Consider the following 25,769-nt stretch of genomic DNA (forward strand, 5'->3'; position numbering starts at 1 on the left):
TACAACTAGGGCAATTTCAAACCGATTCAACAATTAAAACCCACTAGAGAAATGTCCATGATCTTTCTGTGACTTAAACCCAAACATGATATTTCCAGGTTTTCCATCACTGTGGAAATACTAACACACACACATCTGTGATTAGCCAAGTTTGTTTTCAAAACACCTCAAGTTGGGTTAATTACTGTATACTAGCCCTATAAACATTTACCACCTGGTCTCATGATAATTCGTAATAATAGTATGAGATGGCGAAATCATACGAGTTGGTTGATACAAAGGTGTATGACTTTTACTCCAATACAGAACAATAAACTAACCAACAAACAATGTTAAGATTCTTTCTGAGTTTAACCCAAATCTAAACCCAAACATGTTTTTAATAGAAAAATCACAATTGTTTTCCTAAGTATAACCCCTTACCAAAACCCCAAACCTAAACCCAACCATAGAGTCTAACCCCTTACACTAACCTTAAACCTACCTATGGTAGAAGAATGAAAACATCAGGGTTTGGTAAGAGATGAGGGAAGCATATTACAAGTTATTGACATACATCGGTCATTTGTAATGCATAAATAAATAAAAAATGAGTAACCAAATTTGTTCACAGATGTTTCTGTGCTTAAAATAAAGTGTTGGATAGGAGGCTAGCTAAAATGCCTGTATTGCATTGAATTGAAATTCTGTTTTTTAATTGGTTGATCTCTATGGTAAATTTTTTTTTTTTACCTTTTTGTACGCACCAAGCTGAACAATATCTTACGATTTTGCCATCTTGTATGAATTATTATGAGTGTCAAGAGACTATGTCTGTTCCAAAACCTAGTGAGCTTCCTCCGAAGGGAGCATTTAAGGCACTATAAGCCCTATTCGGATTAGTTTTCCCTGAGGAGGTCAGGGAAATTTGTGTTTCACAGATGTACTTTGTGATTTTAATTCTGTCCGAATCTGACACGTCTGTGTTTTTCTCTCACAACCTCTGTAAAAATTACAGAGCAAATTACCTACTGTTTTTCGGCTAACTCAAGCGTCCTCTGAGAAATCTAATCCTGTCCGAATGCAAATGTCTGTGATTGCTGATATTGAATTTTCACAACACATCTCCTTGTGTATTTTGACCTGCATGAACTACCGTTAAGACCGTACTTATGCACACCAATCTTCTGCCTGCAGTGCGCCTTTCAATATGGATGTTGATTTTTTGCCATCCGATGAAAAAATAAGAAAATTAAATCAACAAGGAGAGCCAAATCACGAAAAATGCTCAGACTGGCCACTGGAAAAGAGGCATCAGGCAAAATACTAATCTTAATTTCTGCGATCAATTACGTAATATTATCAGTGAATTATATAATTATAAGTCTTTGATTATTTCAGTGGGCTTATTATAAGCAGCCACTTCTATAAACTCATGTCAAGTTTATTTTAATAGGCTTTTTAAAATAAGTAATTTATAATGCATAATTAATCAATAAATTAAATAATCAGTTATTTGAAATGTATTTTAAAATGAAAAGTAATTTTACATTTAAACAAATAATATTTAAAAGATATGTTAGTTTTAACACCTAAATTGATGTGTTCAACCTTCTGTAATCCCCATATCTAGAAAACGGTCACTCCCACATAACAAACACGGAGATCTTAGTCCCATCAAAATCAGTACATGAAATCACAGATGTCGTTTGATAATTGTAACTCAAATGTTGTTTAGAAAACTAGTCCTGCCCGAATAGGGCTATAGGCGCACTCACGACACAAAGGCTGTTGCAAAAGTAGGTTCCTTAATTATGCTGCCTGCTAAAATATCTCTTTTTGGCCAGAAAGGTAGCATCGTAAGTATCCTTACCCGGTTAGGCAATCCCAGAATGCACCGTGATGAGCATGATGGAATAAATTCAAGATGGCGGACAAAGCGAGATACATTTTTATTATAAATGTAATTATAATCCATTCAGAAGTATTGATAACATTTTTTTAAAATAATAGAAAACAGACTATTTTACCCAAAATGTGTGTACTATGTATAATCATGCGCGTTGTTCCTCTCGCGTAACCTGTATTGAAATCAGTTGTGAGTCAAGTCTCCCGTGCACTGTGTGTGAGGAGCGCTATTTGAATGCTGCATGGAGTAGCCACCAATGTAAAGCGTTCCAAATCGGTCTCTTATGAGGGTCCATTTCAGTTAGGATGCTACCATAGAAGGCAACTGGCCATGTAGACAGGAGATAGTGAGGTAGCTCAAAAGGTTTTGGAACAGACCTATGCAGAAAATTTTATTTGTAAAACAAATTATATAATCAAGTCAAAAACAGTGCACAATTTTGTTTAGCAGAATGAAATTTGTGTTTTAAACAGTTAATATCAGTTCAGAGATTCAGAGATGCCTTGAAGTAAACGCATATTGACAGACTTTAATGAAAAGTACTTGTCAACACAGGTTTTATTCCCACACCTTCATTATAAGCATAATTACTGTGAGAAGCACCATGAATGCATAAAGATCACTATTACCAAGTACAGAACCCTGGGGGATGCCTTGAGAAACAGGAATGGAATTTGATATAAACTGACGAATAGAAATGTAGTGTTGGTGGCTAGAGAGGTAAAAGATGAACCAGGACAGAGCAGTGCCTGAGATGCCAACTGCAGAGAGCCTAGCGATGAGTATGCTATGAGAGATAGTGTCAAAAGCAGAACTGATGTCTAAAAGGACCAGGAAAGTGATGGCTCCAGAGTCTGCAGCCATCAGTAGATCGTTAACAACTTTGATGAGTGCAGTCTCAGTGCTGTGTAGAGGATGAAAACCAGACTGAAAACACTCAAAGAGACTGTGTGTGCCCAAACAGGACAGAAGCTGAGATGCAACCACTTTCTCCATAACTTTAGATAAAAAAGGAAGATCCGAAATAGGGCGGTCATTTTTAAGATCAGTGGGGTCTAAGTGAGTGACAGCTGCAGTTTTCAGTTCTGGAGGGACAAAGCCAGTACTAAATATCCTGTTGATAAGGTGGGAAATAGGCAGTGTGGTGCACTGAGTGAATTTGTGAGTTGGAAGAGTCTACTGTCTTAAGTTGAAAGGGGGATCAAGCAGATCACAGTATCTGTATATAACTATAACATGATGAGCAAGAATCCTTCTGAGACATTGGGTCTGTTCCAAAACTTAGAGAGCTGCCTCGCTGTCTCCTGCCTACATAGGCAGCTGTCTGCTATGGCAGTATCCTTACTGAAATAATGCCTCATAAGAGACCAATTTAGAATGCTCTACATAGGCAGCAACTATGTGCATCATTCAAATAGAGCTCCTCACGCGCAGCACACAGGACACTCAACTCGCAACCGATTTCAATACAGGTGACGCAAGAGAAAATATGTGATAAAAAAGTCTAAAGTCTCAGCCTAAATATGCACGGCACACACACATTTTTGGTAAAAAAGTATTTTTGTGTCATATTAAACTGTTATTTAAAGATACATTTCAGTATTGAATGGATTATAAGTACATTTATAATTTAAAATTCTCTTGCTTCGTCCGCCATCTTGGATTTATTTTTCCCGCTGAGCTCATCACGGTGCATTCTGGGATCGCCTACCCTTGGAAGGATACAATACATATGATGCTACCTTAGAATTTGGCCAAAACGAGATATCTTAGAAGGCAGCATAATTAAGGTACCTACTTATGGAACAGACTTTGCGTCAGGAGCATGCCTATGATGCCTTAAAAATGCTGCCTCCGGAGGATGATCACAAGATTTTGGAACAGACCCACAGACTCTAGCTGTTTTCCTTGATTCCATCTCTCTGCCTGATCTCCCCTCTCCGTCACACACCCACACAGACTCAAGGGTGCATGAAGGTGTTTGTTGGTCAGACTTTCACTCTCCTGCTATTCAACAACTTACACTCTCTCTCTTTCTCACCACAAAATAACAAGGACAATAAACAGAAACCACATCAGCTACCCTCAGGTGTAAATGACAACTGAAATTAAACCAGTGTATGTGTCTGGAGGTATGCGTTTAGCCTCTTTCATGCATGTTGGACACAGATAACATGATGATAATGATGTAAATGATGTAAATGACACTGCATGAACTAAAACCATCAGAGGTTTGTGTGAGCAGAGAAATCATCACATGACCTTCTTACTCACCACTCTGAGGCCACACTGCAATGTTTTGGTAGTGACAACCACATTTAAATGCAATCATTGTTCTTTGTGTGTACAGGGGAGTCACTCCCAAAATTTGTCTGACACTACTTGAATTTTTCAGGAGTTAATGTGGCTGTAGAATGCTCTTGTCACTCCCATAAATACCTGAAGTCTGTGTGTACAGAATAAGATTACGTGTGTAAGTGGCCTAAAAGCAAACTGTCATCTGAACTTGATTTATAATTGGCTAGGGGCACAAGATGGGGCATGGCTGTGGCCAACAACAGCTTTAAATAAACACACTGTTTATGAGATCGGCCTCATTTGTCTTCATTGCGAAGCTACAATACCTTTTAAATATCTTTTCTGTAAACATCTCATAAAATGCAATTTTCAGCTGTCTCTGGACAGGCGTCCAGCGAAACCGGAAGTGGATATGCACACACACTCTAAACCAGAAATCATGGTGTCTTATGCAACTAGCCAATTGCAAAAGAAACATATTCACACAAAACAACAGTGAAGTTTGTAAGAATGGATGAATCACTAACAAAAACTTACAGATCACTCAACAGAAAAGTGAAAGCTGATACAGGACGTGTATGACATACACCACTGTCTCAGCAGACATGTCCTGTCACAGGTTTGATCTGATAAGATGCTACATGTGTGTAGACAGAGTCATACAGAAGCTCACAGTAACAGATGGCAGATGACACTGGGATTCTTATGCACAGCATTTTGCTGAGCTCAGGCTCTGCGAGGAGTCTGTAGGTGTCTCTCACACTGAGAAATTGCATGAACAGAGCTAATTTTGGCCAGTGAATGCTAAAGATTTTAGAATGACTTCTGTTCCAGGTTTATAATGTAAATATCCATAGTAACATTTAATATACTGTGACTCTTTATAATATAAAGAGTCACACATATACAATAAGATTTCTGTCCTCAGCATTTTTCAGTTAAGACTGTGAAGTTATTAAACTAAGTCATTCATCTCAACTCATCGACCTTATTCACACTAGTGCCATGTTTGATTTTTCATGGGAATGACAATGAGGCTGTGAGGGATAGACTTATAGTTTCTTCAATGGGCTGTACTGCAATTTAAAGTGTTTTGGGTCATTCCACGGAAAAAACATTGATAAAATATCTGTCCAAGAACACTCAGTATACAAAGAACTCCAGACAACATTAGTTGTGGAAAATCAGACGTGATCTAGGAGCTTTATACACCTTTATACCGTTTGTGCCATTGAAGAGGTGGCAAGTCCCTCACAACCTTGTTGTCACTCCCATTAAAAATCAAAGATTGCACTAACGTCAAACTGTTTTAGAGCAAATAAAAATATCAAGACATACATCAACAATCACCAAAAAGCTGAAAAATGTTAAGACATAATTTCAGGTTGTTAGCTGTGGTCACTAACAACTAGGGTTGTGTGAGACTAGTTGACTAAACAACATGACACACGAGATGTCGAGATGTCGGCATATTGTTTCCAATAGTTTCGGTACACTAGGATTGGCGACATTATGCTGACTCACGGACCCTAGTGCGATTGCTTTCCTCTGTGGCGCACACGAAAGCGCACCGGAAGCATGTCATATCAGCAGCAGGGTAGACTAGGGTTCAGATCCCGCATCGAAAGCAGGGAATAATCGTGATCGCATAATCAATGACGCGCGTGATTCGGATGTTGCCTTTTCAACTCTAACATTAAATGTTTATTCCGCTAATGGTTAGGGTTAGGCATATGTTTGGGTTGGGTGGTAGACTTTATAAAACAAGCATCTCTTCACTGAATTAATGCCTGTACAGCTAAAAAACTGTGCATGTTTTCTGACACCAGCCCACAGATCTCTATAGATGAACATAAAGCAGTTGTGTATCCATACTGCTGTGATTGTGTCTAAGGCTTTATTCACACAGCACCCACTGCTGATTTGTTTTTCAAATCCAGTCTTTAGGAAGGAGACATATAAGTGGTTTGGATAAAAATAGGATTTCATCAGATTTTGTTGCTGTTCATATTAAAATTAACTCAAATGTGTCATAAAATGTCTAATAAACATAAGAGTAAAAAAATTATATTCTGTTTGGTCTACTTTGAACTTAAATTTGGTGTGTTGTTTATCCTTAAAACATGTGGAAAAAAATCTGCCAATCTGCCAAATTCAAGACACATTGAAATGAAGACAAGTCTTCATATCATATAGAAATGTAGCTTCACAGATAAATTAATCTTGTTTTGTTTTATTTAAATAATTCTACTGGATACTTATTAAGAATATGATTTCTAATAGCGTATGGTCATATTCACATAGGCAGTGATTCATGAGGCTTTGTTGCATTTTTCAAAGATTTGAATGGAGAGGTGAGGATTTATTTGTTTGTTATCTCTTCAGAGTTACAGCTGTTTGTTCCCACCCCCAGCGTCAGCAGTATCGGACTGACTTTAATGCTTCCTTTCTGCCACATGGCCCATCGTCATGATGACACAGCATGATTGAAAAGCAGAAAACCCATTTGCTTCGACCGCTTTAATCAAACACACTCATTCATTATTCAGAGTATGTGAGAGTGTGCAGGGTGCAAGCCAGTGTGTGTGTGTGTGTGTGTGAGTGTTTGGAATATTGGGGAATTTGAGTGACTCCACATTATAATATCATAAAATAATGCAAGTAAAAACAAACCTGCATCAAACAGTATTAGTAAATGTACTAAAATACAGTTTAAGAAAACTTGTTAGATGTAGTTATCCATGAAGTGTGTTGTTGTGCTATCTCATTATATAAACAATACACATGACTCTGTATTTGTTAATTTAAATGAACAACAGGGTAACAAAAACATTGATCATTAAAAAAAGAAAAACTTCCAAAGGAAAGTAGGTCCAAGTTGGAGGCTGGTGAAAAGGCAAACATACACAAACAAGTAAAGAAAATCCTTGAAAGAGAGTGAAAGAGAGAGAGAGATTGAATTGGTGTCGCATGGTCAGAAAGGACGAATCCTACTGCCAGCTCTCCATGGACACATAAGAGCAAACTGAACACAACACACACTTTTGTGTTTCCCTCAGCTATATACACACTCTCACACATCAGGGACAGAGGCAATAAAAGACATCCAGTCAGAAATAATTAAAGCAGAACCATAATAAACAAACCCAGCCACAAGCAGACAGACAGAGAGAGAACATAGACTGTGGAGCAGAATATTCTGTATCACAATGCCTCTTTTCCAAAATCTATTGAGACACCTACATAGACAGTTTTTTAAGGTATCATATGTGCACTCCCAATGTGAAGGGTGTACTGAAATGTAAGCAGTATAATTGTGCTGCCTTTTAAGATATCTTCTTTTAGCCAAATGCTAAGTTAGCATCGTATGTAGCCTTTGTGGAGAAAACAATCCAATAACCCACTGCAACGGGCTCAGTAAAAAAGCGAGAAAAATGTGTATTACAAATATAATAGAGAGCGCCACAGTGCCCGCCCACTTTTTCAGCCATCTTGGTTCAGGACATTTTTTTCCATTCATTTTTACCATAGGGTTTTCATAAAATCCTTCATAAAAGAGTTTTAAGCCATGAAGAAAACCAACCAGTGCTAAGGTGAATCACAACATTAAAAACTTCGATTTGAAGCAAAACAATATTCGAAAATCAGACAAAAATGACAAATGTACATGACTGTGTACTTAACACATTTAATAAGGGAATGAATGACAATCCCATGGAGGACTGTGAATGATGTAACCAAATAAAAAACGTAAAACATAAAACTATTTATTTAAAGTTGTTCCTTATATGTATAGAAACAATATATTTTAAGTATATTGCATGAAGCTAAAAAAAATGAAGATGTTATAACACTGACTGATAGCTTAGACAGAAGCATATACTATTGATTAACAACCTCGGAGCTCATAGCAGGTTTGTCTTTAATGGTTTATAAGTTGCCATTAAAAGCCTATTCCCTATGGAGAAAATGACTTTTACAACTGGAACCAGACTGTTGCTCTCTATGCATTAAATACAGAAAAGTATCAATAAAAGTAGTTCAGTCTAATTCAAATGGACAATTTTTATACAATGTATTTTTATGAGTATCACGTTGTTAGCTTGGCCAAATGAGAACTCAGCTGGTTGAAGAGCGTTGATGATTGGTTAAAACTATTCGTGGGTGTGGTTGGATGTCACACTTTTTATTTACAATCCCGCTTGCCAGCTGAGGAGTTGTTACCTAGGTTACTGTCGTTAACATGGATAACTTTGAAGCCCGTTTCTCAGAGATTGTTTGGAAGTATACTTTTTTACATGATTTACAACACAAACTCTACAAAGACAGCACGGCCACGACAAATGAGTGGAGAGATTTTAGTTTTTCAAATTGAAAGGGGCCGTGACAAATTTAATAAAGCAAAGAAGGGCCACAGCGCTAAAAGTGGCGGCCCACAGAAAGAAAAACCTGCATTATTGGCTTTATTCGTGGTTGGAACAGTACGTTAAACACCGTGACATCGCCCTAAACTAACTAATTTTAAAACGATGTCGTGCATAGTATAAATGCCAGCATTGTTTGCCTAGGGTGCATTAGTTTCACTTGGAACAGAATTAACGTTTAAGCATATGCAAAATGTCACAATATAAGGACAGAAAACAGCAGTGTTAGTTTTGGACTGAGGAGAGAGAAACATGGGTAAAATAATCAGTCAGTCTCCACACAACCTGCACACCATACAAATAGGAAAGACTGTCCTAAAGGCCCAAATGCCCTTCCATATTAACAGCCATATTGCACAACATGCCAGTGGCTCCATGAAAACAAACAAGACATTTACAGAGGTAGCACTAAATTAGAACACCAACAGCACAACAACTGCAGCACCTCAACCTTTTCACCACACACACACACATGCTCTCTCCATTAACAAAGAGCCTGACAAAGGCACAGAGGGAGTTGCATGGTAAAAGCCAAATTTTCTCTCCACCAAGATGTTGTTATAGGAAACACGCACAGACTAGAGAAAGGACACTGAAATATTCATGATGCATTATTATAATCAGATCAAATCTGCTGACACTCTGTCTAGGAGCAGGTTAAAGTACAGGGGCGGTTCTGGTTGTAACAGTAACAGAGTTAATGGATTATATTTTCATGATGAATACGAAAAGAGTCAAGGTTATTACTGTGAGTTATGACTCAAGAGTGTTGGTGCATACCCAAATGGATTACTCATACAGACTAAGCAAAAACAAAATTCAATAAAAAATGCATTGCAATAATTTTCTACTGCAATACAGTGCATAATTACTGTATTACAGTAATGAGAACTGCCATTGAGAAAAATCAGAATTACAAAAAACTCAAAAGTAAAACATCCAAATGCAAAATGTTAATAAGAATTTGGAGAGGAAATGTACTTAATTGACCATTTTAATGGTACAAATATTTATTCAATTATATTTCATATACAGTATTTAATTTAATTAAAAATTTTTATTTTATTTAACGTTAGATTAACCCATGTTGGCTGAGAGAACACAATATTATAGGGATGTCCCGGTACCAATGTACCAAAAACGGATACCAACTGACGTTCGAAAGTCATTGCATATACATTCAGCACACAACTTAAAATCATGATTTACAGTATCCTAGTGTGATTATTAAACCGCAAATGCTGTGATTTATTGAATTAAATATATAGACTGAATGTGCTGCACGCATCAATGTGACTGTGTGAAGTCGGCTGCATACACTGAAAATAACTCATTACGAGCTTTATATGGCTCTTGTCTGTAGTAGATGACAGAGAGCAGAGAGCTCATTCACTTTGAAGCACACAGCACATACAGACTCCATATATATTTTATTCAATCACAGCCTATTGTCAAAAACACACAGAACCTGAAAGGGCTTCACTCAGTTTTTAGCCAAAATAAAAGCTCAATTTAAATAGAACAAAATATGACAATAATATATAATATAATATATCATTACTGTATAGTTATTTAATATTCACTGTAATAATAGCACTACTACTAATAATAATAAATCAATATTAATTGTATTATATTTAAGAAATATCTCACATCTGTGATGCTCTGTTGTGCAGCACATTATTTGACAAAGATAAATTTAATGTTGTATTTTGGATTGTGCTGTGAGTATCTGCCCTTCATTTGATTAAAATAAAGCAGATGCTATTTGCACCCTGGTGCAAATAATGGTATATGCTATTTACACCCCAATGCAAATAGTGGCAGATATTATTTGCACTCCAACCCTGGTGCAAATAATGGTAGATACTAATTACACCCTGGTGCAAATGGTGTCAGATACTATTTGCACCCATATTTAAATACTACATACAGTATGGGCATCACTGCAGTTGTTTATTGTGTTTATTTAGAGTCCCACAGACACTACATTAACCTCTACCCCTAAACCTAACCTTAACCTTACCATAGAAAAAATAACCTTAGTTTTACTACACTAACCATGGTTTCACAATGGTATTTTTTGTCAATGTTCAGTAACCACAAAATTAACCACGGTTACTATATTACCATTATATTACTGTACTAACACAATGGTTAATTACAATAAAACTATAGTTTCTGGCAAAAAACATGGTCTTTACAATATTAGTAATACAGCGATGCAATCTACACACAAAAGTCACGGGAATGAGTGCGATCGACAGACCCTGCAATTTTCATCTATTATTTTAAGCAGTATTAAAGGAAATGTTAAGAGTGGAAACAGGAAATCGGATGGTAAAAAGAGTGGGACATATGTATTGAGACATAACTATAACTATATTAGAGCTTGTTTGTCAATATAGCTTCAAGCTCTAATACTAGAAACCCAAAAGAATTATAAAACCTTAAAACAGCAATTCCATTCACTTCAGAATCAGTCCAATGAGAACAAGTATATCTGTGCACATAATCATGTTTATCAGTAAAAAGACAATATGTAACATAGGGAATCCTGACAGAGCGGCAGACATAGCGAGACGGAGGAGAGAAAGAGACAGAGGCAGATGCCATGATCGATAGAGTGGACAGGTCTTTCCTAATCCTTCAGCATAAATCCACAGCCATTATGATTCTGCAGTCCATCAACAGCAACATAAACCCTTCTCAAATACATCTGATAGCCATTAGTCATACCTTACACACTTCCCTAACACACAAACACACACTGTATATCACCAATGCAGCACTGCAAAAGTTATAATTGTATAATTACATTGCAATAACATGTTTAACCAACAAAGCGGCTTTAAACCCAAACAGCTGTGTGAATGTGTGGTAAAACATGTACTCACTGGTTCAGTTCCACATCTAAAATGAAGGTCTCCCCAAAAGCCTGCACCTGGAAACTAGCCTGGGCCACATGATTCTATAAAAGAGACAAAACAAGATAAGACTGGGTCATTTTCATATCTCAATGATGCCACACATGAGCTGAGACAATAAAAACTGTAAAATTAGAACATGTTTGGTGTTTTGGGAGACAGCAGTAAAATTAGATGTGCTAATTGGTTTTAATTCATCATAGGTACACTTTGGTGTGTAGGACTGGTGGCTGTGTGTGTGTTAGCTGATGGTTAATTCACTGTCTTCTTGGGGCCCATATGGCCAGGGCCGTATAACACCCCCTCATGAGAGAGGGAAGCTTTAGGCTTGCAGTTTTTTGTTCTCAAAGCTCATGAGTGAATGTGTGTGTGTGAGGAAGGGGAGAGGGGGCAGAAATAGAAGCATATTGGGGAGTTGAGGGGAGTCTAAAACCCCCAAGGGAACACACCTCTCCCTCCTCAACCAGCAAAACATAGTTATCAATAGAAGGAGAATGAAGGGGTGGAAGAAACAAGGAGGGGGAGATCCTCTAAATTTCACCCATGAATGAACCCCTGAATGAAGACCCCCCCGAGACACATCCACATTAATTTACTGCCCCTCATACAGTATGAGTGCTTATTTGTGTGTCTAAGCACAATTCACACTAACAATCTCAACCCTTCTTTCTTAAACACAAACACACACACATACACACACACACACACACACACACACAAATCTAATAGAGAGACTCAGAGAGGAGGTATGACTACGTAAGATGAGAGGCCTGATGCTCTCTGTCTATTACGTCTTTGGTATCATTGCTGTTTCATCATATTATCGTTCTAAAACTGCTCGACTCATTTTTTTAAATCTGCATTCTGTGTTAAATAAAGAAGATCTAAAATTAGCAAGCCAAGAGATGCTTTCTGTTTGTTCCTGGCATGAATTGAAATCCATAAATTGAACAGTCTTCGATTTTCAAAGAGCACCTGAAGGTGATGTCCAATCATACAAGAAACGTCAGCCAGAACTGGAGCTAAAAACAGACTTGAGATGAGTTTGAATATTTCAGATTCAATCCAAGTTAATTGTTGATAACCACAAAATATATATATATATATATATATATATATATATATATATATATATATATATATATATATATATATATATTATTTCTACTCGTTTTTTTCTTTAAAACATTTTTTTTTACAAATTGAGGTTACAGTGATTGGGACCAATTTTTGTACAGTTTAAAAGGCCGAAATGTGAAGCTTATAATTTTATAAAAGCACTTATATTAATTCTTCTGTTAAAACTTTTATACTTTTTGAGCAGCCTCCATGGCAACGAAATTGTAAAATTGAATCTAACTATACAAAAAAAGGCTAGCAAGTGATTTGTCACACTAAAATCATGTTAACACATACAGTATGTTAACATTTTGTTTACATTTTTGGCTAAACTTTTGAAACAGTGAATATTTTAACGTTTACAGATTGGCCACATTCACTTCCATTGTAAGAGCCTCACTATAACCTTGATTTTTCCTTATTTTAAAGAAAAGGGTGGACGAGTCCAAATTTATTTCTGTGGTAAACAACATTATGCCACAAATGCTGTCGATTGAGCTCAACTTGTATTGTCTGGAATACAGTATTTCTTTAACATAGATGGCAAATTTAAATAAAAGATCTTTAAAAAGACAAATGTATATATTTCATTCAATTATGCCTCTAATCCAATTTCTAATTTAGCAACATAATCAACACAGCAATGTATAAATCAATACTATTCACTGGCTTGATGAATGACTTTCGCTTGAATCACATAGAGAACAGCTCCAAATAAAGATAAAGGGTTAAGCCCCACATGTGTGCGCGTGCGCACACACACACACACACACACACACACCACACAGCCTGAAGCACAAAAAGGCGACGTTGGGACACATGTACAGACATGCAGAGAAGCAGCCAAAGAGTCAGTTACAGTACAAGGCCATGAGTGTTGGCCTGTCTGTGCCTTTGAGAAAGATTCGGTCACGCAGAGTACCAAAGATGAGACATATATGATCAAAGTACCAGTTAGAATGAATTGAGATGCTATTATATTTTACAAAGCTTCCACTCTGTACTTTCACCAAATTTCTAATATTTCATAGCATTGCACTGCATAGAGCTAATTTATGACATAATATGATCTCCGCTCACTTAAAGAGTCATATTCACTATCTTCCCAGCCAAGCAAAGCAAGAACGAAAGAAATTGCACATGGTGATTAGGTCCATAAACCTCTAATATCATTACACACTTAACTGCAGAAACAAATAAAAACTGCTTTTGCCAGTTTATTGTTTTCCTTTTATCATCATGGCCCATGTTTTGAGTTCCCAGATCCAGTGTTTTGCTGAATAATGACTGCTGGAGAGACACCATTCTCTGGTCTATAAAGAATAGTGTATTATACACTGGTGGCCAAAAGTTTGGAATAATGTACAGATGTTGTTCTTTTGGAAGGAAATTGGTAATTTAATTCACTAAAGTGGCATTCAACTGATCACAAAGTATAGTCAGGACATTACTGATGTAAAAAACAGCACCATCACTATTTGTAAAATTTCATTTTTGATCAAATCTAGACAGGCCCCATTTTCAGCAGCCATCACTCCAACACCTTATCCTTGAGTAATCATGCTAAATTGATCATTTGGTACTAGTAAATCACTTGCCATTATATCAAACACAGTTGAAAGCTATTTGGTTCATTAAATGAAGCTTAACATTGATATGCCACAGTATGCAACAGACTGGCGTGTCTTAATAAAAATCTCATTATTAGGTCAAAAAAGGCAAAAAAGAAACAGCTTTCTCTAGAAACTCATCAGTCAATCATTGTTTTGAGGAATGAAGGCTATACAGTGCTTGAAATTGCCAAAAAAACTGAAGATTTCATACAAAGGTGTACACTACAGTCTTCAAAGACAAAGGACAGCTGGCTCTAACAAGGACAGAAAGAGATGTGTAAGGCCCAGATGTACAACTAAACAAGAGGATAAGTACATCAGAGTCTCTAGTTTGAGAAATAGATGCCTCACATGTCCTCAGCTGACAGCTTCATTGAATTCTACCCGCTCAACACCAGTTTCGTGTACAAAAGTAAAGAGAAGACTCAGGGGTGCAGGCCTTATGGGAAGAATTGCAAAGAAAAAGCCACTTTTGAAAAAGAAAAACAAAAAGAAAAGGTTAGAGTGGGCAAAGAAACATAGACATTGGACAACGGTTAATTGGAAAAGAGTGTTATGGATCTGGATTATTGAGCTTTTGTGGGATCAGCTAGACTGTAAGGTGCGTGAGAAGTGCCCGACAAGACAGCCACATCTATGGCAAGTGCTACAGGAAGTGTGGGGTGAAATGTCACCTGAGTATCTGGACAAACTGACAGCTAGAATGCCAAGGATCTGCAAAGCTGTCATTGCTGAACGTGGAGGATTTTTTGATGAGAAGTCTTTGCAGTATTTTAAGAAGTTCTGAATTTTTTTTTTTTTTCAAATTGTAATAGAAATTTTCACGTTTTTAATGTCCTCACTATACATTGTGATCAGTTGAATGCCACTGTGTTGAATAAAAGTACCAAATTCTTTCCATAAGAGCAAAATCTGTATATTATTCCAAGCGGCCAGTGTATATATTGGGTGATAAAAATCCATTATAGGAGCTGCTCATTTCCAAAGCGGTGATGCAATAGGATGACTCAGGAGGCATCAACATCAGCATCTTCTGCACAATTATGCTGTTCTGGTTCATTATGTCACTCTGAAATGACAGGAATTAACTTTTCAGCTCTCTAAAAAGCAAGAACCTGATTTAGTAAACATCGTTTGAACAGCAGCGCGTCTCCAATGGCAACGGGAGGAGAGAGCATCCCTGTGACACACAATTGACACCTAAACACGAGAAAAACATGCACCTGTTTACTGTCAGAACTCATTCGAACCCTTGTGTTCATAACATCATGAGCGGTCTGACTGTCTCCGTCCATTCGGTACACTAACCGGACCGGTACCGAGTTTTCTCTCCCGAGGAACCTGCCGTCATCACGCCGAGTCCTCGTCTTTACCCAGGCGTCTCCTAGAGTAATAAAAAGCACGGTGTTTTTAACATTTATACATTTTCCTCTCATGTTAACATATAACATCGAGCCTAATATGCTGGTCAGGTATGATAAATAATGATAAATCATGCCTCAAAGCTGCTGTCGCTCATTTTACTGTTAGACTACCTGTTTACATTACCTGAGGTTGTAAAATACGGCATTATTATGATAACAAAAAAAACGTCATAATTATATAATTTCGTGATGGAAAATATAAAAATACACCCTCACCGTAATGAGGAAGGGAGATGTTGGCATGTACCACAGAGCTCATCACCGCTACAAAGAAGCACAGAAAGGAAATCCCGACATGAAGAACCATCATTACCGCATCCATATAGTGTCGAAAATATAAATTAATCACAAATATCCCAAATTATACGAAATATACGACTTAAATCCCAAAATATACACGAATTTCGGTCTCCCTCAGAAAAGCACACACATCCTCTCGCGCGCGCGAGCAGCCTCTGCATCGAGACGCGGGTGGATGACTGGTCGAAAGGCGGGTGCGCTGTGGAAAAGTGAAATCAGCCCCGTTTTCCTCGCCGAGCACAAGCAAGCCTCATCAATAATATCCAGCAGCCTCACTTGCAGAAACGCCTCATAAATATAAATGAGCAAGCTGCACGCGGCATGACGGGTAGCGTACTGTGCGCGCGAGCCTAGATCCTAAGCTGCTCACTCCACCTGCTGTCACCTTCTGCGCCAAACAGCCCACATAAACCTGTGATTGACAGAGATGAATCCCGCACAATGACAGTGGAATAGCAGACTTAGTTAACTGTTTGACATTGGTTGCTGTAACTACTTAAATGTTGTATGCACAAATAATGCATACTTTATAATGAATAATAATCAGGGCCCTAACCACCATAGACAGAGGGCGACATGTCACTCCCATATTTGGTTACATCCTTAATAAGTGTATGTATGCAATATGTAATAATGTATATTAGTAGTAGGCATATAATATAAGTGCAATAAGTGAACTAAACTTGGACATGAACCCGACAGAGCAAATCATGAACGGTCATGTTTAATTTTGGGTAATGGTTAATTAACAGTTGACCAAAAATTACCAGTGTTGAAAAGTGCATTTAAAACAACAATGCAGAGGGACGCCAAACATGATGAAAGCTTTCATGCTTATTTAAAACTAGGCATGTATGGCAACTGCTTGAAATAAACAGGAGATGCTTATCTAATTTACTGCTTAATATTTTCTTTAGGGTGTCCCACAAACAACTTAAAGCAGAGCTTAAATTTCATTGTGTAACACAGGATTTCCACTTGGATAATGGATTCTTTACTCCGTATATGATAAATTTGTTTATTGGAGTGAAGGCTTGAAACACTGAGGTTGGAAAAACTGACCGGCTCACTGTAGATAATGGAAAATCTATTCCCATATAGATGTTATGAATAAATCTTCAGGCTAAACTTATATTGGAATGTGCTTACATATTACAAAACCAAATCAGATCTCAAGGTTTTTAATCAGTTTTTGATTAGTGCTAGAGAATGCTGCTTATAAACATAGTACTCAAAAAGGAACCCCAAACAATATTACCAAAATATTTGCAATTTATTACAGAAAGCAGAAAATCATTTAAAGATAGATTCATGCCATTATATCTTTCAATTACATACACAACATAAATGTACATACTAAATCCACACAAATAAACAAGGCATCTCACTTTTTTTTAATTTCTCTTTTACATACCTAGGTGGGAAGAATTTTTCCCCATTTTTAAATCAATGTTTTCATTTAAATCCCTTATGGTTGAGAGTGTTGTTTTTCATCCCACTGATTAAAGAAATCAGATCTACAAATATATATTATTTGGCATATTAAAAACATATGCTCAGTAATACATGTTATACACTCTCCTTGCTTTTTGCTTTGTATTCCTCCATTCAGTTAAAATCTCAGAAACCCTTAAACTCTTCATCCATGTCGTCACTGGAATGGAATAACTGCCACAGTTCCAGGATAGATGCTGAAAGGTTCTCACACTGCTTTAGAGGTTTAGTGGGTGAAGGAGAGTTCAAGGATTCACTCTTTTTATTGCTTTGGATGTGCACGGCTGTCTCTTTCTTTCTTCTTCTGGGTCTGACATTACGAACCTTCCGTTGCAGTGAACTAGAGGGACTGTCCATGTCTGGTTCAGGCTCTGTACTGGCCCAAGGCCAATGAGCTGAATTTTCAACTTGATTTTCCTGTGTGCAATGTGTATTTGTATACATTTCACTGCAGGTAGTCCTACAGCATCCCCTTCCTGTTAGGGATTGTATGTTTCTCTCACTGAATTTTTGAGCTGGGTGTACGTCATGGCTTGTCCTGGTCTTTTGGTCTTGAACGGTCCTGCATTCAAGAGTTTTTGAGGCACATTGTTGATCTCTGCTGAGTGAAGATCTAGCTTCAACATCCTGTACAGCAGATTGTGAGTGTAATTCCCACTCAAAGTTTACACGCTTGGACAAGGACTTCTCCGGAATGTCAGACTGATCTAACAAGCTGTCCCTATTGCTCCAGGGAAATTCACATTGGTCTCTGCTGCGTTTGCGAACCAAAAGAGGTTTTTCTCTGGTCTGTTCAGACAGAGGTTGCTTTGCTGTAGAGTCCCAAAGCAAAAAACCCTTGATTTCCTGGTTCCCATCACTACCCCTAGTTCCCACATCTTCCTTCACTGCCAACATGGCTCCAAAATGCAGGAGAGGGGTGGATACGCTGCATTTCACACAACAGGAGAGACACATTAACTGAACACTGCCATACATCCAGTACAAGGCCTTAAATTCAATCTACTGTCAAAGACTAGGAAAAGATCATTTTGCTTAATAAAATTAAAATTCTTCAAAATAATGACATGTCTGTCTGTACCTTTTGGCATGTGAGCTGATGTTCATGAGATCGCAGGTGAGTCCTGCAATGACTTGATCCACGACTCTGTACTCCTCACTCTTAGAGAAAGCCAGATGCTGCTCACCCTCCAGGTGCTAGAGGTCAGAAGGTCAAACAGGTGAGTACAGCTGTCTTGGATTCAATGCAAAGTCTGCTTCAGCCAAAAATGTATAATTACTGCTTTTAGGACAAACGTCAACATTTGTTGCAAATGCACTAAAATTTATAGTGGTTTCATATTATTTAATACATTTTTGACACCTACCGCCTTGAGGTTTTCAAATTTGACCTCACAGCACTCACAGTATCCTCCCTTCCTCTTCTCTCTCCCTTCATGCCCTCTGCGTCTGTCTTTCTTTCCTCGAGTCCCTCGTTCTTCTCCAGACCTAAAGGAAAACACAGATTCTCACTCACAAGCAAAAAAAAAAAAAAAACAATTTCTGTAATTTTTCCAGGTCTGAAATCAACAATTTTAAAATATCCCAATACTTCACATTTTTCAATGACTGTGGGAATCTGTATCACATTTTGGCAGATGTTACTGATCTTCATTTTACCTTTGCTCTTTCTGTTTCTTCTTCTGATCACCTTTTCCATGTTCCTCAACCAAGAATGGACTGCAGGGCGGGGTAGAACGGAGGTTGCACACAGGCATGTTGGGCATGGGGAGGTAGATGGGACGGTAATGCCTGAAGAAAAAGTCATCACAGACTCAAAAACACTGACTTATGTTTTATTCAGTTCATGATGTGAAAGTTAAAACACAAGATATCACAGCCCTCTACTTAAGTGACCTTCTACGATGCTATATTCCATCACGTTCACTACGATCACAAAACTGCGATGCACCTCATCGATCTCTGCCTACATCACCTTTGTCTATTGATGGACTACACTCTTGAAATGGAATACATAGACTGTCAATTAATTGCCAACAAAAGCCTTCATCAGCCAACTAACACATAACAATGCATCTATGTGAACTTCTGCAGTTAATCCAGGATGGACTTCAAAGACATTAGTCATTAATCTTACTAGGGATGCGCGAGACTAGTCGACTAAACGGTTCTGATGTTGCTAGTTGACACTGGAATTACTAGTCGGTTAATATTTCCCCCCATTAAACTGATAATTTTTACACATTTACATTTGACTTTATATTTTTACAGAGGCTGCACTTAAATTATTGTCATATTAATGTTACATATTTTAAATAGAATTAATAATACAAATATTATTTATAAAAATAAAAAAAATAACCTCTCTCATAGACTTGGCTTAGTGTACCTGTTAATTATTTTCAAAAATGTCCTGACAGTTTTAATACGTTAAGTAACTTTTACTTGGTGATTTCCATTTAGAACAGGCTTTTAGGGTTGTTCCATTGATCCTGCACTATTCATTCAATTGTTTTCAATAAATATGTCTATTAAATATTTGCTAATGTTGATTCAGTGAATGCGTGTCATGTTCTATATTTAATGTAAAATGATATTTCAAGGCGAGCACGTCGCAGATAAATGCCCCTTTTCAGTGTAATTTAGCATCGGATTTGGAATAGATTAAGTATTTTAAATGGGTCGCATAAATTATTATTATTTTTTTTTTTACTGTTTTCTGAAGGTTGGTTACACTTTAGACTAGTCAACTAGTCGGTTACAAAACTTCAGTTTAAACGTCAGTCAAATTAGTCATAGCGCACATCCCTAATTCTTACAGTTCATAAAAAATCTTTGTTTAAACACTGGACCTTAACACTTAGTTTACAAACCTTTAAACCATGACTTGCACTGCACACAAATAACTAATATTGGCATTATATTCATGTTGTTTAACCAGAGGGGAACTGGCCCCCACAGTGAGCCTGGTTTCTCCCAAGGTTAATTTTCTCCATTAACCAACATCTTATGGAGTTTTGTGTTCCTTGCCACAGTCACCTTCGGCTTGCTCACTGGGGTTCTAAATACAATTTTTATTCAACCATTTAATTATTTATTTTTATACACAATTTACAATTACACAATGATCACTAAGACTTTATAGATATTACAGTTTCATTTTCTGTTAATGCATAATTTTCTGTAAAGCTGCTTTGAAACGATGTGTGTTGTGAAAAGCGCTATACAAATAAAAATGACTTGACTACTGAATAATCTGCTGTCGATTAAGAAGCTGGATTCAGCCTTGTCCTTTACTGCGTGCTGTGTCTCATGAGCACACACCCTGAAGGAAATTGCCCTTATTTGGCTGCAGTGGGTCTTGCGATCACGCTGTTACCATTGTTTTAGTTGAGCCATGCAATGTCATTGAAATTGCTTTTAATGACTTCATCTCTGACTTTGATTAAACTTTTCCACTGACTGTTTCACAACATTTTTATTAAATCATGGATACAGACCAGTGATGCGTCTGTTGGACGTCTGTTAGAAGCTAAAAGTGTTGCAAAACTCGAGAGGTTGTAGATTTCAATTTGATAACTTATTTGTACAAGCAAGTCATACACATTATTCAAGTAAGTTTACTTTTGCTTTGTTCCGTGTATTGTGTGTCCAAAGATGAGAGCCACACACTCCATTTTAATTACATGTCTCTTTAATGACCATCTGTTATTTACAGTCAGTTGGTGATAAAAAAAATAAATAAACATTAACGCTAATTATACACTGCACGGGTGAAGGAAAATCCACCATGCTACTTCCCTCTCATTAATCTTTCTATCTCTAGTAAATGTGTGCTGCTCATTCAACTGTGAATATTTTCTGGCAAAGCAGCCTCTCTCTTAAAGAGACAGTACCAATTTAGTGCTTGTTATACTGTACATATCAATTTAAACTCCATGTAAATCACACAAGTGCATATAAACAAACATGTAATGAAATGTAGTAAAGTAGTAAGTGTAATAAATGTGTAAATACATAAATATTTAAAGCCACAATCATACATTATGAAATATTTTAACTTCAAAACTTCACTGTATATATTAAAGAACTAAACAAATAGACTCATCCTGCATCTATGCAGGAATTTGTTAAATTAAATAATTTTTTTTGCATAGTAGTGATATAGTAGCACTTAAATTATTATTTTTATAATATAGTTATTAAATAATTGTTATAGGTGTAATTCTATTTTTATATTTGGGTTCCAACATCCAAAATTTTAATGAAATTTCAAAGTGACAACAGCTTTTATCATTATTGAGAATGCAATTTCATGAAATCATATAAATTAATAGAATGTGAAATACACAAGCTGAAATGTGATTAAAATGATCAAAAGCGAAATATGAAAAAATGTACAATATCGCGTACCATATTGCGTAAAGTCATATACTGTATATGAATACTAATATACAGGGCCGCTGAAAAGGGGGTACAACTGGACCTTTTGTTACGGGCCTGGGCTTGAGGGGGGTGGATTTAAACACAGAGACAGCGCGCAACAGCGAAAGCGTACGTCAATGGAAGAACTGTCTGCATCCCATCCCCCACCCCCCCTCGGACAACTAACTGGAGGGGGGCCTGCTGAATATGTTTTGCACCGGGCCCAAGAATTTCAAACTGCAGCCCTGCTAAAATATACTGTATATGAAGATGCCCCCTTCTCAGTTGCATTACGCTTACATGATGTCTGGCGAGTAAAAACAAAAATTTACTAGCCAATGGTGATACTTCTCCAACGTGTGTGTAGAGGGTTGTATAATAAAAAAATATTTCATACCTGCTTGAGTCTTCCACTTTCACAAATGGTCGACTAATTCTTCCACCTAAAAAAAATAAAAGGAGCTCTTAATCATTCAAAGCTTGATAATTAAATTCACAGGATTCATTCAACATTTTTACATGGTCCATCATGAAGAGATGATGAATTTACACAGATGATGTTGTTATAATGTACTTACCATTATATCTCTGAAATGTATTTTTCCCAGTCGGCTGAATTTTGGCCTACAAATGAAGTGATAAATAACTGATTATATACTGAATAACTGCACTCTCAAAACTCAGCAGAAAGTTCCAAAGGTTTCTGGAGAGTTCTACACATCACCCACCCCTTGGCATGCTTGTTTAATAAAGTTTGTAGCCAATTTGGTTGATACTCTGTTCTAACAAACACATTTTACTGTATTTAAACACATTTCACAAATTTCCCCCACAATAAGTGCAGAAAAAGATGTGCAGAATCCATATGGGCCTTATATTTTGTAAGAGTGTAATTTTCATAAAAGGTTGAACGGAGACCACCAATATTCATGACAGTGGTCAATCAATATGGGATTTTCAGTGACAAACTTTTCATCTCCCAATCTTGCATATTTGGTTACATTTTTGCTATAAGCGTTCTGAAATTTAGAATGCCAACATTGACTTTATTAAAGAAGATATAATGGAAAATGTGTTAAGAACAGAAATAAAAAACTACTTACAGTTCCTTTGACCAATGCATCAGCTGCATTTACTGCAATGATTTTTGCTTTCTTCTTGTCAACATATGAAATTACATCTGTTTGGAATCATGCATAACAACAACTTTAAACAGCTTTTCAAAACAAACAGAAGTCATGTAAAACTTCAAGTCAAGTAAGTGAAACACTATTAATTGCATTAATTTGCTTATTTTGTCCTATTTAATGACCTGAATCACACAGAAATAGAACAAAACTCTAACAATACAGGTGTTAATAATGATACAGATGTTAATATCTAAGGTGTTAATGATAAAAGGTGTTGACGATACCATCAACATGCAGGACTTTGACCCCCCATTCCACAGCATGGGCCAAGATCCCATTCATCTGAACACGTTCCTGAGATGAAAAAAAAAAAAAAGAATCCCCAATCACTCACTCATTCATATAAGCACTGATAAACTGCTTATGGGAGTTCATTCACAAACAAACACAAAAAAGATTTGATAAACAAAGATGACTCACTTGTTCCTTTACTACTCTCTCCACAAGAGATTTGCCTCGACTTACAGCTGCCTGTGAAATACCAGCACAAGACAAAAATTTCAGTTTTTTTTTGTTTTTTTTTAAACAATTTCCAATGTAAGAGATTGCAATATAAAAAAATAAGATATAATAAGACATGAGTACTGAAAAGGCCAATTTGAGATTATCAGCCATTAATCCTGCTGGCTTGTCCAGTGAAAACCTTGTCAACCGATAGTAAAAAATAAATAAAATAATAATTCAGTGTTTTAAAGAATTCTGAGTAAATACTGTGCAAATAGGTGCAATGTTGTATATTTCTCACTTATTAAACTGCACAGACTATATTCAAAGCAGCGGCACCTTTGATTTTTTACGGGAATGACAACAATGCTGTGAGGGATAGACAAAGTCTCTTCAATGGGTTGTACTGCAGTTTAAAGTGTTCGGATCGTTACGCACAAAACATTGAAAAAATATCTTTCCAAGAACATTCAGTAGACTAAAACTATAGACAACATGAGTTGCGGAAAATCTAGGAACTTTACACAGCTTTATATAATGCGTGCCAATTAAGAGATGGGCAGACTATCCCTCACAGCCACGTTTTCAATCCTGTTAAAAATCAAAGATTTTTAATAAGGTCTAATATGTATATATTTTATGAGCATAATATCGGCTATCTGCCACACTGCTTTCTAGATATCAACATTGCCCAATAAAACCCCATATTGGTCACCTGAGCTGAAATAACATTACTCAGCAGACGAGATAACATCTGTATTAGATATCAAATTTAACCATAACAAGGACATAAGCATATATAGGCATCACATCCTATAATCATGTCTAACCGTGTCTGTGGGTCCCTGAGAGCTGTCCCTGTGCCTGTCCCTCCTGCTGCTGGGATGGGGAGAACTGACGCCTGAATCCGGACTGGGTGCCGGGGAGTCCGGCAGCAGACGATGAGCAAAACGAGCTTCCGGCTTACTGGACACAAGATACTTGATTTCCTTACTGAAGAACTTCTCCACTGTCTGATGAGCAGAAGAGATAGGATGAGTTATGTGGGGTTAAAATAAACGGATCTAAAAAAACAAAAGGGCCGAATACATACAACACACACCATTACCTAACTCTCTTTATACCAGAAAACTCTACAGCCTGGTTTAAATAAAGAGAGGCGAACAGGGCTATAATTGCATTGTATACATCTTGAGGCTTATTAAACTAATGGGCTTGTTTATAAACTCTAAGTGTTCGCTAACAATGTTGTCTGAATAGAAAGTTACTGATTGGAAAAAGACAGTCTCTTCCTTGATGGGTATGTTAAGTATTTACATGGTGTGTACAAAACACCTTCAATACTTATGACATATTAACAGTGAGAGAGTAAACAATAAAATGCACTTACCCCACCAAGATTTTTTATGTCATTTTCCAAGGTTTGTACCCTCCTATTCCATGGCAGATCCAAGTAAAAGATTCTCCCTTTGAAGGGTTTGTTTTGAAGAATATCACATGTCGCTTTAATTCTGCTTTTGGATGATGCACCATTCTGTTCCTCCAATTTTGAATCTGTGAAGATCAGCATAGCATTATAAGACAACTAAGCAATTTCACATTTCCTGCACTATTACACCGATAGATGTTGGTCACAAAAAAGTACAGTGGTAAAGTGATTGAATCAGACGATAATACTGTAGTATTTTGATATAAAGCATACAAGACTTCTCTAACACTTTCTACGTAGTATTTTCATAACCCTCCAATGTACTTAAAAAAAAAATATGGTACTACCAAAACAATGTCCTAAACCATAGCTATATTTTTGTTAGTGTAATAATGTGTAAGAAACAAATATAGGTTAATAAACATCCGTAAACAAAAGTATTTCACAGCACCTCGGCCCTTACACCTTGGGAACGATTCGTGTTTCATTATGGAGAGGTTCCAGTCCTAACGGTTAAGACTAAAAACCGGCCAAATTAGCCAGTTATATCGCCATTACTTAGTAAGGTAGTTTGATTAAAAAGACACTAAATGACGTTAGTGTTTGTCCATGTTTGTAAATATCAACTTGACAAACACTCGACGAGACCCGTTTCCATTTTCCCGCTCGAGCGAACTCTACACTCCCACAAAACTCGCTGTAATCTTGAGATCCAAGTAGTGAGATTCGACGATAAGTTTTGGTGGTTTTAAAAAAACGACGGTGAAAAATGTTAACATATTAAGGATACTTGC

General features: G+C 36.9%; 2 protein-coding genes across 6 annotated transcripts in view; both read right to left on the minus strand.

Moving 5' to 3' along the window:
- LOC127452735 (disintegrin and metalloproteinase domain-containing protein 22-like) overlaps positions 1–16,334 on the minus strand; it is a 75,648-nt gene extending 59,314 nt beyond the window's left edge. For 2 of the 4 annotated variants that reach the window (XM_051718393.1, XM_051718392.1), the window contains exons 1-3: positions 15,910–16,334; positions 15,493–15,653; positions 11,508–11,581 (exon numbers count right to left, since the gene is read on the minus strand). In XM_051718393.1, coding sequence (XP_051574353.1) covers positions 11,508–11,581; positions 15,493–15,653; positions 15,910–16,015 — 341 coding nt within the window. In that variant the 5' untranslated portion in view covers positions 16,016–16,334. The remainder of the gene's footprint in view (positions 1–11,507; positions 11,582–15,492; positions 15,654–15,909) is intronic. The other 2 variants (XM_051718395.1, XM_051718394.1) reach the window with 1 other exon arrangement.
- An 895-nt stretch (positions 16,335–17,229) lies between these two features.
- LOC127453400 (protein DBF4 homolog A-like) lies at positions 17,230–25,668 on the minus strand. Of its 2 annotated transcripts, none has more exons than XM_051719722.1 (12): positions 25,427–25,668; positions 24,937–25,100; positions 24,377–24,559; positions 23,523–23,573; positions 23,327–23,396; positions 23,016–23,092; positions 22,491–22,536; positions 22,310–22,355; positions 19,147–19,278; positions 18,855–18,975; positions 18,569–18,684; positions 17,230–18,415 (listed from the first exon to the last, which is right to left on the minus strand). In XM_051719722.1, the coding sequence occupies exons 1-12, from the start codon at positions 25,461–25,463 to the stop codon at positions 17,614–17,616; spliced, it is 1,845 nt and encodes a 614-aa protein (XP_051575682.1). In that variant the 5' UTR covers positions 25,464–25,668; the 3' UTR covers positions 17,230–17,613. The 2 variants fall into 2 exon arrangements, with proteins under 2 accessions (XP_051575682.1, XP_051575681.1); XM_051719721.1 differs by having other exon boundaries at positions 17,231–18,427.
- Positions 25,669–25,769: the final 101 nt, after the last annotated feature.

Source organism: Myxocyprinus asiaticus, chromosome 15 (genome assembly GCF_019703515.2).
Source record: "Myxocyprinus asiaticus isolate MX2 ecotype Aquarium Trade chromosome 15, UBuf_Myxa_2, whole genome shotgun sequence".
NCBI lineage: Eukaryota > Metazoa > Chordata > Actinopteri > Cypriniformes > Catostomidae > Myxocyprinus > Myxocyprinus asiaticus.

Excerpts from the sequence above, each read along its gene's own strand:
- LOC127453400 (XM_051719721.1), bottom strand. The coding sequence starts at position 25,463 with ATGAAACACGAATCGTTCCCAAGGTGTAAGGGCCGAG. Across the intron at positions 23,093-23,326 it reads CAAAGTCCTGCATGTTGATG|ATGTAATTTCATATGTTGAC; the intron begins GTATCGTCAACA and ends GATTCCAAACAG. Across the intron at positions 22,537-23,015 it reads ATGCATTGGTCAAAGGAACT|GCCAAAATTCAGCCGACTGG; the intron begins GTAAGTAGTTTT and ends CTTCATTTGTAG.